The sequence below is a fragment of the Heterodontus francisci genome, chromosome 23 (genome assembly GCF_036365525.1).
Source record: "Heterodontus francisci isolate sHetFra1 chromosome 23, sHetFra1.hap1, whole genome shotgun sequence".
NCBI classification, from domain to species: Eukaryota; Metazoa; Chordata; class Chondrichthyes; order Heterodontiformes; family Heterodontidae; genus Heterodontus; species Heterodontus francisci.
The window spans coordinates 4,023,729-4,038,287 of NC_090393.1; the positions used below are offsets into that span (position 1 = coordinate 4,023,729).

General features: G+C 45.1%; 1 protein-coding gene across 7 annotated transcripts in view; it reads right to left on the bottom strand.

Moving 5' to 3' along the window:
* The window catches only part of rimbp2b (RIMS binding protein 2b), a 480,114-nt gene that overhangs the window by 27,460 nt on the left and 438,095 nt on the right, over nt 1-14,559 (bottom strand). For 5 of the 7 annotated variants that reach the window (XM_068054578.1, XM_068054577.1, XM_068054575.1 and 2 more), the window contains 4 exons: nt 9,756-9,908; nt 6,430-6,614; nt 874-1,042; nt 29-94 (listed from right to left, as the gene is read on the bottom strand). In XM_068054578.1, the coding sequence (XP_067910679.1) occupies nt 29-94; nt 874-1,042; nt 6,430-6,614; nt 9,756-9,908 (573 nt within the window). The remainder of the gene's footprint in view (nt 1-28; nt 95-873; nt 1,043-6,429; nt 6,615-9,755; nt 9,909-14,559) is intronic. The other 2 variants (XM_068054576.1, XM_068054582.1) reach the window with 1 other exon arrangement.

Genomic DNA, 14,559 nt, shown 5'->3' on the forward strand with positions numbered 1-14,559 from the left:
TTTATTGAACAAGTTAGTTTCCACAGACCTCGTTTAGACTTGCGGGATCTGCGGTTAACAGAGCGCGTGCTCTCTTTGTCACGCTCAGAGTTCACTTCAGGAAAGGGATGCGTGCAAATAAAAACAAAGAAGAAGAGAAAACGTGAAGCAACCAGAAGATTTGCTACGACACCTTCAAGGGTGTAAATTAACGTGTTAATAGACTGTCAGAATCTAAGAGCCAAAGCAGGAGTGAATCAGCACAAGGCTTTACTGACTAGACTGGGAAGAAGCTGCAGTAAATGCAGCTTCCAAAGGCTCAGAATCACACTGGGTTCTGGCAGGGTGGGCACTGATTCTGTGTCTGTGACAGCTGATATCTGGGATGGTCACAAAAAAGTTGCTGCAATCAGTTGTCTGTGAGACAAACTACATTGTAAAACCCCCAGTGATCTAACTGGAATCACCACATTAATGTGGGAAATTACCTAGAAAGATAATTTTGCAAGAGTCCTATTTTGTTAACATTGTCAGTATTTAGCCCATTCTCCCATCCCCTCTCACCGCTGTGGATCTAAACCCATCCCACTGCAGCTGACTAGCTCAGCTTGCTATGTTAGCAGAGCTTCAATTTGACAAGGCTTTTCTTTCTCCATCTGGGGTTTGCTCAATGATGTTTCTTTGTCCTGTGTGTTTCCTTCGAATGCACCAAATTCAAATCTCACTGCATGATGAATGCATAACAATCAGAGACACAGAAAGTCTCCTTATCATCCATGCAAACATACAACTGCTTTCTAATGCAAATCTGGTGCAGGGCCTCTAAAGACTGCAAATCAATGCATACCAAGCGCAATCAGGTAAAGTGTCTCTTAATTTTACAACGGCTAATACCAATTTTTTCCACTGGCGTGTTGAGAGGCAGGTAACCCTGCTTCACCAGCTGATCCATCATCTCTTCATCATCTGTCTGGATTTCAGAGACCATATTACACGGGATAAGACCCACTCTTCCATTTGTCTCTCCATGGTAGAATCCATCTGCATCTTTAGTCCCACGGACCTGAAAAAATATTTGTTTTCAAAAGAACACAGATATTCACCATTCACCCTTGAAATCCGTGTCCTATAAACACAAACATGATGCCTGGAATAAACACTGAGCAAATAAGGAAGACTTGCAATTATATAACGGCCTGGATTTTATCTGGATAACAGGGGTCTCGATCTCGGGCAAAAGCAACGCTGGGATCCTCGCGTCGCCCCTTCTATGAGAGGCTCGCTGAATCAAGTGCCAATTCGGCACTTAAATGGACAGCAGCGGGTCTTCCACAGGATCAAGTACCCCGGTGACGAATGTCCTGCCCCCTGAGAGCTTCTGGCCAATCCGAGGCCAGCAGATCTCTAACTGAGCCGTGGTGCGGTGCTGGCTGCCAATGGAGTACCCAGCCAAGGCCCAGGAGTGTCGCTGGATCCAGGCCATAGATAGGTCAGGGTGGGAGGGGTTTTGTGGGATGGGGGTCGCAGAGGGGGGTATGAGGGGTTGTTAGGAAGGGCAGGGGAGTGGCTTTCAGTGGGCCACCCCCTTCCTGATGCTGGGTCCCTCGACCCCCACCCCAGGAGCCAGCGAGCAGCCTGCACAGTTTTCCTGCTGTGTGTCCCTGGCGACAGGGCCGCCCGCTGATTGGCTAATTGCAGCGGCGGTGGGATGAGACCCTTAATTGGGAATTAATTGCCCAATTAAGGGCCTCAATTGGTGGTGGGACAGGAGGGCTGTTCGCAGGCCTTCCCGCCCTGGATTTAATTTCGGCAGAGGCGGGAAGCTGGCGGCGTCCCCCTCCCTGTCCCCCACTCCCTCCCCGTCCCTCTCCCCGTCCCCATCCCCCTCCCCGTCACCATCCCACCTGATTTTATGCTTTTTCCAGCTCCAAACCTGCTGCCGGGTTGGGGGGGGGGGGCGCATAAAATTCCACCAAACATCTTTCATAGTCTCAGGACATCTCAGAGCAATTAACAGCCAATGAAGTACTTTTGAAACGTAGTCACTTGTGTCATGTAGGAAATGTGGCAGCCAATTTGCACACAGAAAGATCCCACAAACAGCAATTGAAGTGAACAACGACTTAATCTGTTTTTGGTGGTACTGGTTTAGGGATAAACATTACCTTGGGAACAATTCCGACCATCCAGTCCACGTTCGTCTTTACCCTCACAATTCTCTACATGAGGAGGTTTCTTCTGTCTGCTGTTCTAACTCTCTTACCTTTAGTTTTGTATCTACAGCCCCTCGTTCTTGATCCCTCAACTACTGGAAACTGTCTGCTTCTAATTACCCTATGCCAGCCTTTCAGAATTTTAAACACTGCTATCATATTACCCCGTAATCCGTATTGTTCTAAAGATATAAAAGACCTAATTTTTCAACTCTTCCTTTGTATTTGTATTACCTCATACCAGGCAGCATCCTGGTCAATCTGTATTATATCTTCTCTAAAGCTTCAACATCCTTCCTATAGTGTGGAGCCAGTACTCTAACTGAGGATTCATGAAAGTTTGATATAGATTTATCATTAACCTTTCGTATTTATATTCCATACTTGTGATTAAACCTACACTCCATCAGTTTTCCTGTACTCTTATCAAAATGAGGAGCTACCTTTAATATTTTGTGACCATGTCCCCCAAATCCCTCTGCTCCCCTCAGCCCTTCAGCCAACTTACATTCACATAGTTACTGTTGCTCTTGTTGTCAAAATGCATCATTTCACTGACATTGGATTCAGTCTGACACTTCTTAGCTCATTTTCCCCCTTATCAAAATCCCTTTGCAGCTTCCATTGAATTAACTCGACCTCCTGTTTTACTTTTCTCTGTAAATTTTCACATCATTCCCTCTCGACCTATATCCAAATGACTGATACACACAGTGAACAGAAGTAGCCTCAGAACTGAACCCTGTGGCACACCACCACCCAATACCAACCACTCTGAAAAACCGCCCTTAAATGATGTGAAGGTTACACTAAAAGAGGAGAAGGAAGTTATGGACAGATAGTGATAGATAGAGAAGATGTACCAAAAAGAGTAGCATTACTGACTCAAGTCCCCTGATCCAAATGGAATGTATCCCAGGTTGCTGAAAGAAGCAAAGATATAGCAAAGGCATTGGTCATAATCTTCCAATCCTCATTGGATACAGGAGCAGTGCAGATGACTAGAGGACTGTTAATGTTATACCACTAATCGAAAAGGAGAGAGGAATAAACCAGGAAACTACAGGCCAGACAGCCTAATGTTGATGAGGGGGAAGTTATTGAAAACCATTATCGGGGACAAATAAACATTCATTTGGAAAGACAGGGGTTAATCAAGGAGAGGAAGGATGGATTTGTTAAAAATAAACTGTGTCTGATTAGTCTGACTGATTTCTTGGATGAGGAAACAGAGAAGTCTGACCAAGGTAGTGCAGTAGATGTTGTGTATATGAGCTTTCAGAAGGCATTTGACAAAGTGCCACACAGCAGGCTTATTAAGAAGATGGAAGCCGTATGGAATGAAGGGGAAGGTGGCGGCATGGATGCAAAATTGTCTCAGTGACAGGAAGCAAAGTGTGATGATGGATCCACAAGGGTCAGTTTTGGGTCCATTACTCTTTTTAATTTTTATAAACAACCTAGACTCAGGTGTAGAGAGCAGCATTATAAAGTCTGCAGATGAAATGAAACTTGGCAACGTAGTTGATAGTGATGCGGATAGTTATCAGTTTTAGAATGCCAAAGAGGATGGTGAAATGGACAGGAGCACAGCAGATAGAGATCAATGTGGAGAAGTGTGAAATGATGCATTTTAGGAGGATTAATATAGAAAGAGAGTGTACTGTAACTGTAATTTTGAAAAGCAGATCAATAGAGAGACCTATGGTCATGGACACAAATCCTAAAAATGGCATGGCAAGTTGATAAAGTGGATTGAAAAGCATATGGGTTACTTGGGTTTATAAATAGAGGACTAGCAAAAAGAACATGCTAGAACTATATCAATCACTGGTTAGGCCTCAGCTGTAGCACTGTGGATAGTTCTGGGCACCATACTTCAGGAAAGATGTAAAGACCTTGGAAAGGCTGCAGAGGAGGTTTACCAGGATAATATCAGGGATGAGGCACTTCAGTCATGAGGAGAAGTTGAAAACATTGGAACTGTTTTCCTTGGAACAAAAAAGTTTAAGAGGTGACATAAAAGAGGTTTACAAGACGATGAGAGGTTTTGATAAGAGTAAATAGGGAAAAAACATATTCCCTCTGGGGAGAGGGTTAATAGCCGGAGTCATAGATTCAAAATCACTAGCAAAAGAGCGAGAGTGATGAGAAGGAGAAATTTTTTCACTGACAGTTGTCAGGATCTGGAACACTCAACTCGAAAAGGTGTTGGAAGCTGAATCCATAAATAATGTTCAAAGAGAGTTGGACACGTACTTGATCATGAGGAATTTACAGGGTTACTGAGAAAAAGCGGGGAAGTGGGACTAAGCACAAGTGCTCTTTCTAAGAGCCAGCACAGGCATGATGGGCCAAGTGGCCTCTTTCAGTATTGTACAATTCTATGAACTCCTACTCTGTTTTCTCTCTTCCAACCAATTTTTTAATCCAGTTTGCTAAATCCTTTTAATTCTATAACCCTTAATCTTCTCCAAAAATCTCCTGTGCGGCACCTTGTCAAAGTATTTCCTAAAGTCCACATACCCCACATCCACTCACTCAATCAACACAAAATTAATCCAATGAATTAAATCCAGAAAATATCAGCAGAGTTTTGGATGAGCTGAGGGTGGAAGATGGGAGGCCCATCAGCAGAGTGTTGGTGTAGTTCAGTCTGGAGGTAACAAGAGTCATAGATGAGGTTTCAACAGCAGAACCACTGAGGGGTGGAGCCATGCAATGTAACAGAGCTGGGAGTAGGCAGTCTTGAAGAGTATACGGGTTTGAAAGCTGAGCTCAGGAGCAAATTGGACAGCGGGGGTGATGGAATCAATGGCAAGAGTACGGAGTTTGTGGTGGGAACTGAATGTGATGCCTGTGGTCTTCCCAATGTTTAACCAGAACTAGATGTCAGATAAGCAGACTAACAACACAGAGACATGGAGGGCTCGAGAAAGTAGATTAGAACTGGGTGTCATCAGCATACACCATCATCATTGGAAATGCCTCATGTCGAGGATGATTCTTCCTTGCGGATGGCTGGGTGGACGTGAGATGTCAGTGTTGGCTTATGAGCCCTATCTTAGCCTTACAGGCTCTCCCACAGTGAGCACATTGCTTGTTGGCTGAGAGAGATGGTGGCAGATTGTTGGCTTGAGCAGTCGTCCTGTTGTTCCATCTCTCTCGCTGTTCTCTCTTGGTGGCTGCTCTTGCTGTTTGGAAGGTCTTGATAACATTTTTTATGATTACTATTTTGGTCATGATTCTGCTGCCCATGTGTTGATGTTAATAAAGCAGACCTTCATGGAGGCTTTGAGATTGTCTTTGAAACATTTCTTTTGTCCTCATATGAACGAGCTTCCTGGCCTAGCTCTGAGTAGAGCACCTGTTTGGGCAGTCTTGAGTTGGGCATTCTGACGACATTGCAGCTGATGTGAGATTACACATGAAAGCCGAACCCATATCTTTGGATGATGTTTCCCGGGGCGACACATAGATGAGGAAGAGGAAGGGGTCAAGGATAGATCTTTGTGTAAGAGTGGGAAATTGATTATTGCAGAAGCTCTGGCTGCAACTGGAGTAAACCAAGCAAGGGCAGTCGCACTGAACTTGATAATGGGGAGAGGAATTGGAGGAGGATGGTGTGCTTAACTGTTGCATAGATTACAGATAGGTTGAGGGGGATGAGGAGGGTTAGTTTAACCAGGTCACAGTCACATTGGCGAGTATTATTTCAGTGCTGTGACAGGAGTGGAAACCTGTTTGGAGACGGGTTCAAACATGGAGTTGTGGGAAAAATGGACACGGATTTGGTAAGTGACAACACATTCAAGGACTGCAGTATTGGTAAAGTAAAACACAGCGAGACAAAGCAGCATGAAAAAGGAGTCAAACAATGAACAAACTTAATGTAGAAAACTTATGTAAAACTATAAAAGGTTTGTAACTATTTTAAAATTGTTCTGTAAACCAGATAACACACTGCATCATAGCAACAAAGAATTACGAGATGGAAAAAAAAAACAACGTCCATTCAGTTCGCATTCTCCCATCCTGACAGTCACATGGTACAATGATAATGGGAGTTGTTGACCAATCACAGCGATCAATCTCTATCAATGAGTCAACAACAGAGCCAGACATGAGGTAGGGAAAACCCCCAGTGGTGGAGAGCTTTGGGAACCTGTTCCTCCCGAGCACGCTCCACTCACCTCACATCACGTTTGGATTTCTGTCCATTACTAGGCGGCATTACCTTAATTATCTGCCCCTCCTTGAACGGAAGTTCTTCCTCTGCAGCATCAGGATTAGGCGACATTGATAATGGATCATAATCAAAAAGAGCCACAAACACTCTGGGCAGCAGGTCTTCACTGCACACATCAGCCTCTGACTCTTCATAAACCTCTGGAGACAGGCGCTCTCTACCACAGTATCTGCCTGCAAAACCAGACGGTTCATACTCTGAATTATGCAATTATAATGCAATCATTTACTAAGGTACTAAAATGGTCACAGGCAGACTGGAAATGCAAGTCCTTTCTTTCAATAGTGGCAATTTTTATATAAGAGAACAAATTTGCACTTATATAACGCCCTTCAAGATCACAGGACATTCCAAAGTGTTTTACAGCCAATGAAGTGCTTATTTGAAGTGTAGTCACTGTTGTAATGTTGGAAACACGGCAGTCAAATTGTGCACAGTAAGATCCCACAAACAGCAACGTGGTATTGACCAGATCATCTGTTTTAGTGATGTTGGTTGAGGGATAAACATTGTCGAAGGCACCGGAATGAAATCCTCTGCTCTTCTTCCAAATATTGCTGTGAGATCCTTTGCATCCACCAGAGAGGGAAGGCAGGGCCGAAGTTTAATGTCTCATCTGGGAGATGGCACCTCTGACAGTGCAGCACTCCCTCAGTACTGCACTAGAGTGTCAGCCTGGATTTTGTGCTCAAGTCTCTGGAGTACGTCTTGAACCTACAACCATGTCACTGAGAGGCAAGAGTGTGACACTGAGTCATGACTGACACTGAGGAAGAATGAATGGGGAAAATTAATATTTCCTATGTATTTTATTAAAACTCCAGTACTGTCTGGTATGGGGCAGTTGGCCAGAAATAGCAGCCTCCAGTCCCACACAATGACAATACCTCTGCTCTAAACACTGGAACTGTAATAATTGCTAAGGGTTCATACACATTGTTCCACAGTGTAATTTAAAGGCCAATGTTTCATTCTGCTCAAGAACAACTGTGTTTAAGTGTCTTGTCCCTTTAATAAATAGGGATATCCTGAGATCAGGTCATTGATCACATTGCTGTTTGTGGGAGCTTGCTGTCTGCGAATTGGCTTCTATATTTCCTATATTACAACAGCGACCACACTTCAAAAGTACCTCAGTGGCTGTAAAACGCTTTGGGACGGGCAGAGGTTGTGAAGGGCGCTATAGAAATGCAAGCTTTTCATTCTTTGTACCATTGCAAGGTTTAAAATGACAATGTGAACAATTCTCTCTCAGCTCTCCCCAGATGGAACAGAGTCACAGGAAGATCTGATTCACTGGAAGATCTGAGTCACTGGATGATCTGAGTCACTGGACGATCTGAGTCACTGGACGATCTGAGTCACTGGACGATCGGAGTCACTGGAAGATCTGAGTCACTGGAAGATCTGAGTCACTGGACGATCTGAGTCACTGGACGATCTGAGTCACTGGAAGATCTGAGTCACAGGAAGATCTGAGTCACTGGACGATCTGAGTCACTGGACGATCTGAGTCACTGGACGATCTGATTCACTGGACGATCGGAGTCACTGGACGATCTGAGTCACTGGACGATCTGAGTCACTGGACGATCTGAGTCACAGGACGATCTGAGTCACAGGAAGATCTGAGTCACTGGACGATCTGAGTCACTGGACGATCTGAGTCACTGGACGATCTGAGTCACTGGAAGATCTGAGTCACTGGACGATCTGATTCACTGGAAGATCTGAGTCACTGGACGATCTGAGTCACTGGAAGATCTGAGTCACAGGAAGATCTGAGTCACTGGAAGATCTGAGTCACTGGAAGATCTGAGTCACTGGAAGATCTGAGTCACTGGACGATCTGAGTCACTGGAAGATCTGAGTCACTGGAAGATCTGAGTCACTGGAAGATCTGATTCACTGGACGATCTGAGTCACAGGAAGATCTGAGTCACTGGAAGATCTGAGTCACTGGAAGATCTGAGTCACTGGAAGATCGGAGTCACTGGACGATCGGAGTCACTGGACGATCTGAGTCACTGGACGATTTGAGTCACAGGACGATCTGAGTCACAGGAAGATCTGAGTCACTGGACGATCTGAGTCACTGGAAGATCTGATTCACTGGAAGATCTGATTCACTGGAAGATCTGAGTCACTGGACGATCTGAGTCACTGGACGATCTGAGTCACTGGACGATCTGAGTCACAGGAAGATCTGAGTCACTGGAAGATCTGAGTCACTGGACGATCTGAGTCACTGGAAGATCGGAGTCACTGGACGATCGGAGTCACTGGACGATCGGAGTCACTGGACGATCTGAGTCACTGGACGATCTGAGTCACTGGAAGATCTGATTCACTGGAAGATCTGATTCACTGGACGATCTGAGTCACTGGACGATCTGAGTCACTGGACGATCTGAGTCACTGGAAGATGAGTCACTGGAAGATCTGATTCACTGGACGATCTGAGTCACAGGAAGATCTGAGTCACTGGACGATCGGAGTCACTGGACGATCGGAGTCACTGGACGATCTGAGTCACTGGACGATCTGAGTCACTGGAAGATCTGATTCACTGGACGATCGGAGTCACTGGACGATCGGAGTCACTGGAAGATCTGAGTCACTGGAAGATCTGAGTCACTGGAAGATCTGAGTCACTGGACGATCTGAGTCACTGGAAGATCTGAGTCACTGGAAGATCTGAGTCACTGGACGATCTGAGTCACTGGACGATCGGAGTCACTGGACGATCGGAGTCACAGGAAGATCTGAGTCACTGGAAGATCGGAGTCACTGGACGATCGGAGTCACTGGACGATCTGAGTCACTGGACGATCTGAGTCACGGGACGGTCCGAGTCACGGGAAGATCTGAGTCACGGGAAGATCTGAGTCACTGGACGATCTGAGTCACTGGATGATCTGAGTCACAGGAAGATCTGAGTCACTGGATGATCTGAGTCACTGGACGATCTGAGTCACAGGAAGATCTGAGTCACTGGACGATCTGAGTCACTGGACGATCTGAGTCACAGGAAGATCTGAGTCACTGGGACTCTGTTCTGACTCAGTAGCTATTTGACGTTTTCAGAAGAACTTCAACGTTTTACAACTTAGCGGTTTTTAAAATAAAAGCATCCAGGCTTTTCTTTTATGAATGATGTAATGGTAGCGATGGAGGAGGAGATTGTGGGAAAGCAGCCTTTGGCTGTTGTGTTTAGCTAATTAGAAAGATCATTCGCACTATTTACTAACCGTGTGAAGGGACTATGTGTTATTGTGAAATGGAGAATTTAATGGGAGCCGGTTGCGAATTACCGTATTGATTCTCAGATGTCATGCTGCGTTGGAGTGGCCATTTCCTTCGCCCAGCAATGTTGCGATAGTAAGCATCCTCTCTTGCTGGAGAGATATTACCTTCACTCCCTGAACGGGAGCGGCCTCCTTCACTGTTACTGTCCACTGTGATTTCTACATGGAGACAGAAAAGGAGATGTTACAAAGTCAAAGCAAATTGCATTGTAACACAGCCCTTCACAGAGTCTTTACTGAAATCTGGAGCCCAGTGATTTCACCCATTTGTCTGTAACTGTCATGATCCCTGTGGAGATGGACAAAGCAAAAGAACTGAATTTACTGAATGACCCCAATAAACAAACAAATACACAAGATTTCACTTTCATAACTTTTACTTTATCAAACCAAAATCAACATAAATTAAACATGAATTAACAGACAAATCTCGGTCAATATTTACATTACAAATTACACATTTTCTATCAAATACAACAAAGATAGATCTCACGGATTTACTGGGCACGCCACTCAGCATATATGGCACCAATTACAGCCACAAAGTTCTTCAGAGCTCGGAACTTCCTCAGTTGGATCTTCAGCCCCTTTCTTCCAAGATAAAGCCACCAATTCTCATCTGACAGCAGTTCCCCTTCAACCCGAACTCCATGGGTATGGTCTTCACCAAAACAGCGCATTTCTCTAGATCCTCCTCAGCTCTGCTCACGATGGTCTTGGTGGCATGGATCCACCAGTATTACCTTTATAACAGTCCTTCAGTGACGAACTTATGCACTGTGTGGCTGGGTCTGGTTAATCAGTTACCTTAAGTAACACTTTCTTCAGCCTGCCTGTACTGCACTGCTGCGTGACCTGAGCTCGGATGGATCTGTGACTTTTTAATCTGGTTCCAACTAGTTTCTGTTTTCCTGGAAATCTGAAGTTTTAGTTTCCCTTTCAGTTACGGTCTATCTCAAAGAAAAGCTTTGAAACCAGGGTCAGTGCATCTAACAGAACATTCAACAAGTAATCTGTTCAGACAAAGCTCGCACAGGCTCCCCCACAGATTCTGCAAAACTGCAGATTCCATCACACTGTCCAGTGATTTCACCCATTTCCTTTAACTGTCCAGTGATTTCACCCATTTCCCTGTAATTGTCCAGTGATTTCACCCATTTCCCTGTAACTGCCCAGTGATTTCACCCATTTCCCTTTAACTGTCCAGTGATTTCACCCATTTCCCTGTAATTGTCCAGTGATTTCACCCATTTCCCTGTAACTGTCCAGTGATTTCACCCATTTCCCGTAACTGCCCAGTGATTTCACCCATTTCCCATAACTGCCCAGTGATTTCACCCATTTCCCTGTAACTGTCCAGTGATTTCACCCATTTCCCTGTAACTGTCCAGTGATTTCACCCATTTCCCTGTAACTGTCCAGTGATTTTACCCATTTCCCTGTAACTGCCCAGTGATTTCACCCATTTCCCGTAACTGCCCAGTGATTTCACCCATTTCCCTGTAACTGCCCAGTGATTTCACCCATTTCCCTGTAACTGTCCAGTGATTTCACCCATTTCCCTGTAACTGTCCAGTGATTTCACCCATTTCCCTGTAACTGTCTAGTGATTTCACCCATTTCCCGTAACTGCCCAGTGATTTCACCCATTTCCCTGCAACTGTCCAGTGATTTCACCCATTTCCCTGTAACTGTCCAGTGATTTCACCCATTTCCCTGTAACTGTCCAGTGATTTCACCCATTTCCCTGTAACTGTCCAGTGATTTTATCCATTTCCACTGGATCTGCTTTTGATTTTCAGCATTTTCAGTGTTGATTCACTCTTGGAAAATTTCAGCCTTTTTCAGTGCAGAATGCAAACGGTGATGAATCAGTAACCCCAAAATGCGATATTTTGTCAAGTGAATAGCTAATTCATCTTTACGTATAATAATTTTACAATTACACGGGGAAGATTCCCCCTTTGCTTATTTGTAACAAGATAATATGTAAAATATAATTATTGCACTCGGGCTTGATACAGTAAATAAGGAGAAACTGTTTCCACTGACAGGAACATCAAAAACCAAAAGACACAGATTTAAAATAATTGGCAAAAAGAATAAGAGGGGAGTTCTGAATACTGAGGAAAGTGATGCATCACCTGGGGAATGCAGCCAGAGCCAAGTCCTGGTGCCACAGGTGGCTCAGCTGCACAGGGGGGTACAGGGAAGACTGGAAGAGCCATAGTGATAGATGATTCAATAGACAGGGCAAAGTACTAAATGAGTACTTTGCATCAGTATTCACCAAGGAGAGGGACTTGGTGGATGATGAGCCTAGGGAAGGGAGTGTAGATAGTCTCAGTCATCTCATTATCAAAAAGGAGGAGGTGTTGGGTGTCTTGCAAAGCATTAAGGTAGATAAGTCCCCAGGGCCTGATGGGATCTACCCTAGAATACTGAGGGAGACAAGGGAAGAAATTGCTGGGGCCGTGACAGAAATCTTTGTATCCTCATTGGCTACAGGTGAGGTCCAAGAGGACTGGAGAATAGCCAATGTTGTTCCTTTGTTTAAGAAGGGTAGCAAGGATAATCCAGGAAATTATAGGCCGGTGAGCCTTACGTCAGTGGTAGGGAAATTATTAGAGAGGATTCTTCGAGACAGGATTTACTCCTATTTGGAAACAAATGGACTTATTAGCGAGAGGCAGCATGGTTTTGTGAAGGGGAGGTCGTGTCTCACTAATTTGATTGAGTTTTTTGAGGAAGTGACAAAGATGATTGATGAAGGAAGGGCGGTGGATGTTGTCTATATGGACCTCAGTAAAGCCTTTGACAAGGTCCCTCATGGCAGACTGATACAAAAGGTGAAGTCACATGGGATCAGAGGGGAGCTGGCAAGATGGATACAGAACTGGCTGGCTCATAGAAGACAGAGGGTAGCAGTGGAAGGGTGCTTTTCTGAATGGAGGGATATGACTAGTGGTGTTCCGCAGGGATCAGTGCTGGGACCTTTGCTGTTTGTAATATATATAAATGATTTGGAGGAAAATGTAGCTGGTCTGATTAGTAAGTTTGCGGACGACACAAAGGTTGGTGGAGTTGCGGACAGTGATGAGGATTGTCAGAGGATACAGCAGGATATAGATCGGTTGGAGACTTGGGCGGAGAAATGGCAGATGGAGTTTAATTCGGACAAATGTGAGGTAATGCATTTTGGAAGGTCTAATGCAGGTGGGAAGTATACAGTAAATGGAAGAACCCTTAGGAGTATTGACAGGCAGAGAGATCTGGGCGTACAGGTCCACAGGTCACTGAAAGTGGCAACGCAGGTGGATAAGGTAGTCAAGAAGGCATACGGCATGCTTGCCTTCATCAGTCGGGGCATAGAGTATAAAAATTGGCAAGTCATGTTGCAGCTGTACAGAACCTTAGTTAGGCCACACTTAGAATATTGCGTGCAATTCTGGTCGCCACACTACCAGAAGGACGTGGAGCTTTGGAGAGGGTACAGAAGAGGTTTATCAGGATGTTGCCTGGTCTGGAGGGCATTAGCTATGAGGAGAGGTTGGAAAAACTCGGATTGTTTTCACTGGAACGACGGAGGTGGAGGGGCGACATGATAGAGGTTTACAAAGTTATGAGCGGCATGGACAGAGTGGATAGTCAGAAGCTTTTTCCCAGGGTGGAAGAGTCAGTTACTACAGGACATAGGTTTAAGGTGAGAGGGGAAAAGTTTAGAGGGGATGTGCGAGGCAAGTTTTTTACACAGACGGTGATGAGTGACTTGAACTTGTTGCCAGGGGAGGTGGTGGAAGCAGATACGATAGCGATGTTTAAGAGGCATCTTGACAAATACATGAATAGGATGGGAATAGAGGGATATGGGCCCCGGAAGTGCAGAAGGTTTTAAGGCAGGCATCAAGATCGGCGCAGGCTTGGAGGGCCGAATGGCCTGTTCTTGTGCTGTCCTGTTCTTTGTTCTTTGGAACAGACAGGCGATTCTATGGCCGCAGACGTGACTCCAGGATGGTGTGATGCCTCCCTGGTGCCAGGGTCAAGGATGTCACTGAGCAACTGAAGGGGAGGGTGAACAGCCAGCAGTCGTGGTCCACATCGGAACCAACAACATAGGTAGAAAGAGGTATGTGGTCTTGCAGTCAGAATTTAGGGAGCTACATAAGAAATTAGCAAGCAGGACCTCAAAAGTAGTAATCTCCGGATTACTCCCAGTGCCATGCGCAAGTGAGTATAGAAATAGAAGGATAGAAATAACAGATGAATGAGTGTCTGGAAAGATGGTGCAGGAGGGAGGGCTTTTGATTCCTGGGACATTGGGACCAGCTCTGGGGGAGACAGGACCTGTACAGGCCATACGTGTTGCACCTGAACAGAGCCGGGATTGAGTTCCTTGCCAGACGTTTTGCTACTGCTATTGTGGAGGGTTTAAACTAGTTTGGCAGAGGGATGGGGACCTGAGGGGAGGCTCAGCTGGGTCAAAATCAGAAATTAAAATGGAAGGTGGAAAATTAATGGATGAGTCTGGAAGACAGAGGAAATGAGGGTTAGAAAATAAATAAAAAAAGAGTTTGGCTGTGCTCAAGGATATCTATTTCAATGCAAGGATTATAGCAAATAAAGCAGATGAGCTGAGGGCACAGATAGACACGTGGCAGTATGATATCATAGCTATTACAGAAACATGGCTTAAGGAGGGACAGGAACGGCAGCTCAACGTTCCTGATTACAGGGTTTTCAGACGTGATAGGGAGGGCGATAGGAAAGGCGGGGAAGTGGCAATTTTGGTCAAGCAAAACTACTACAGCTG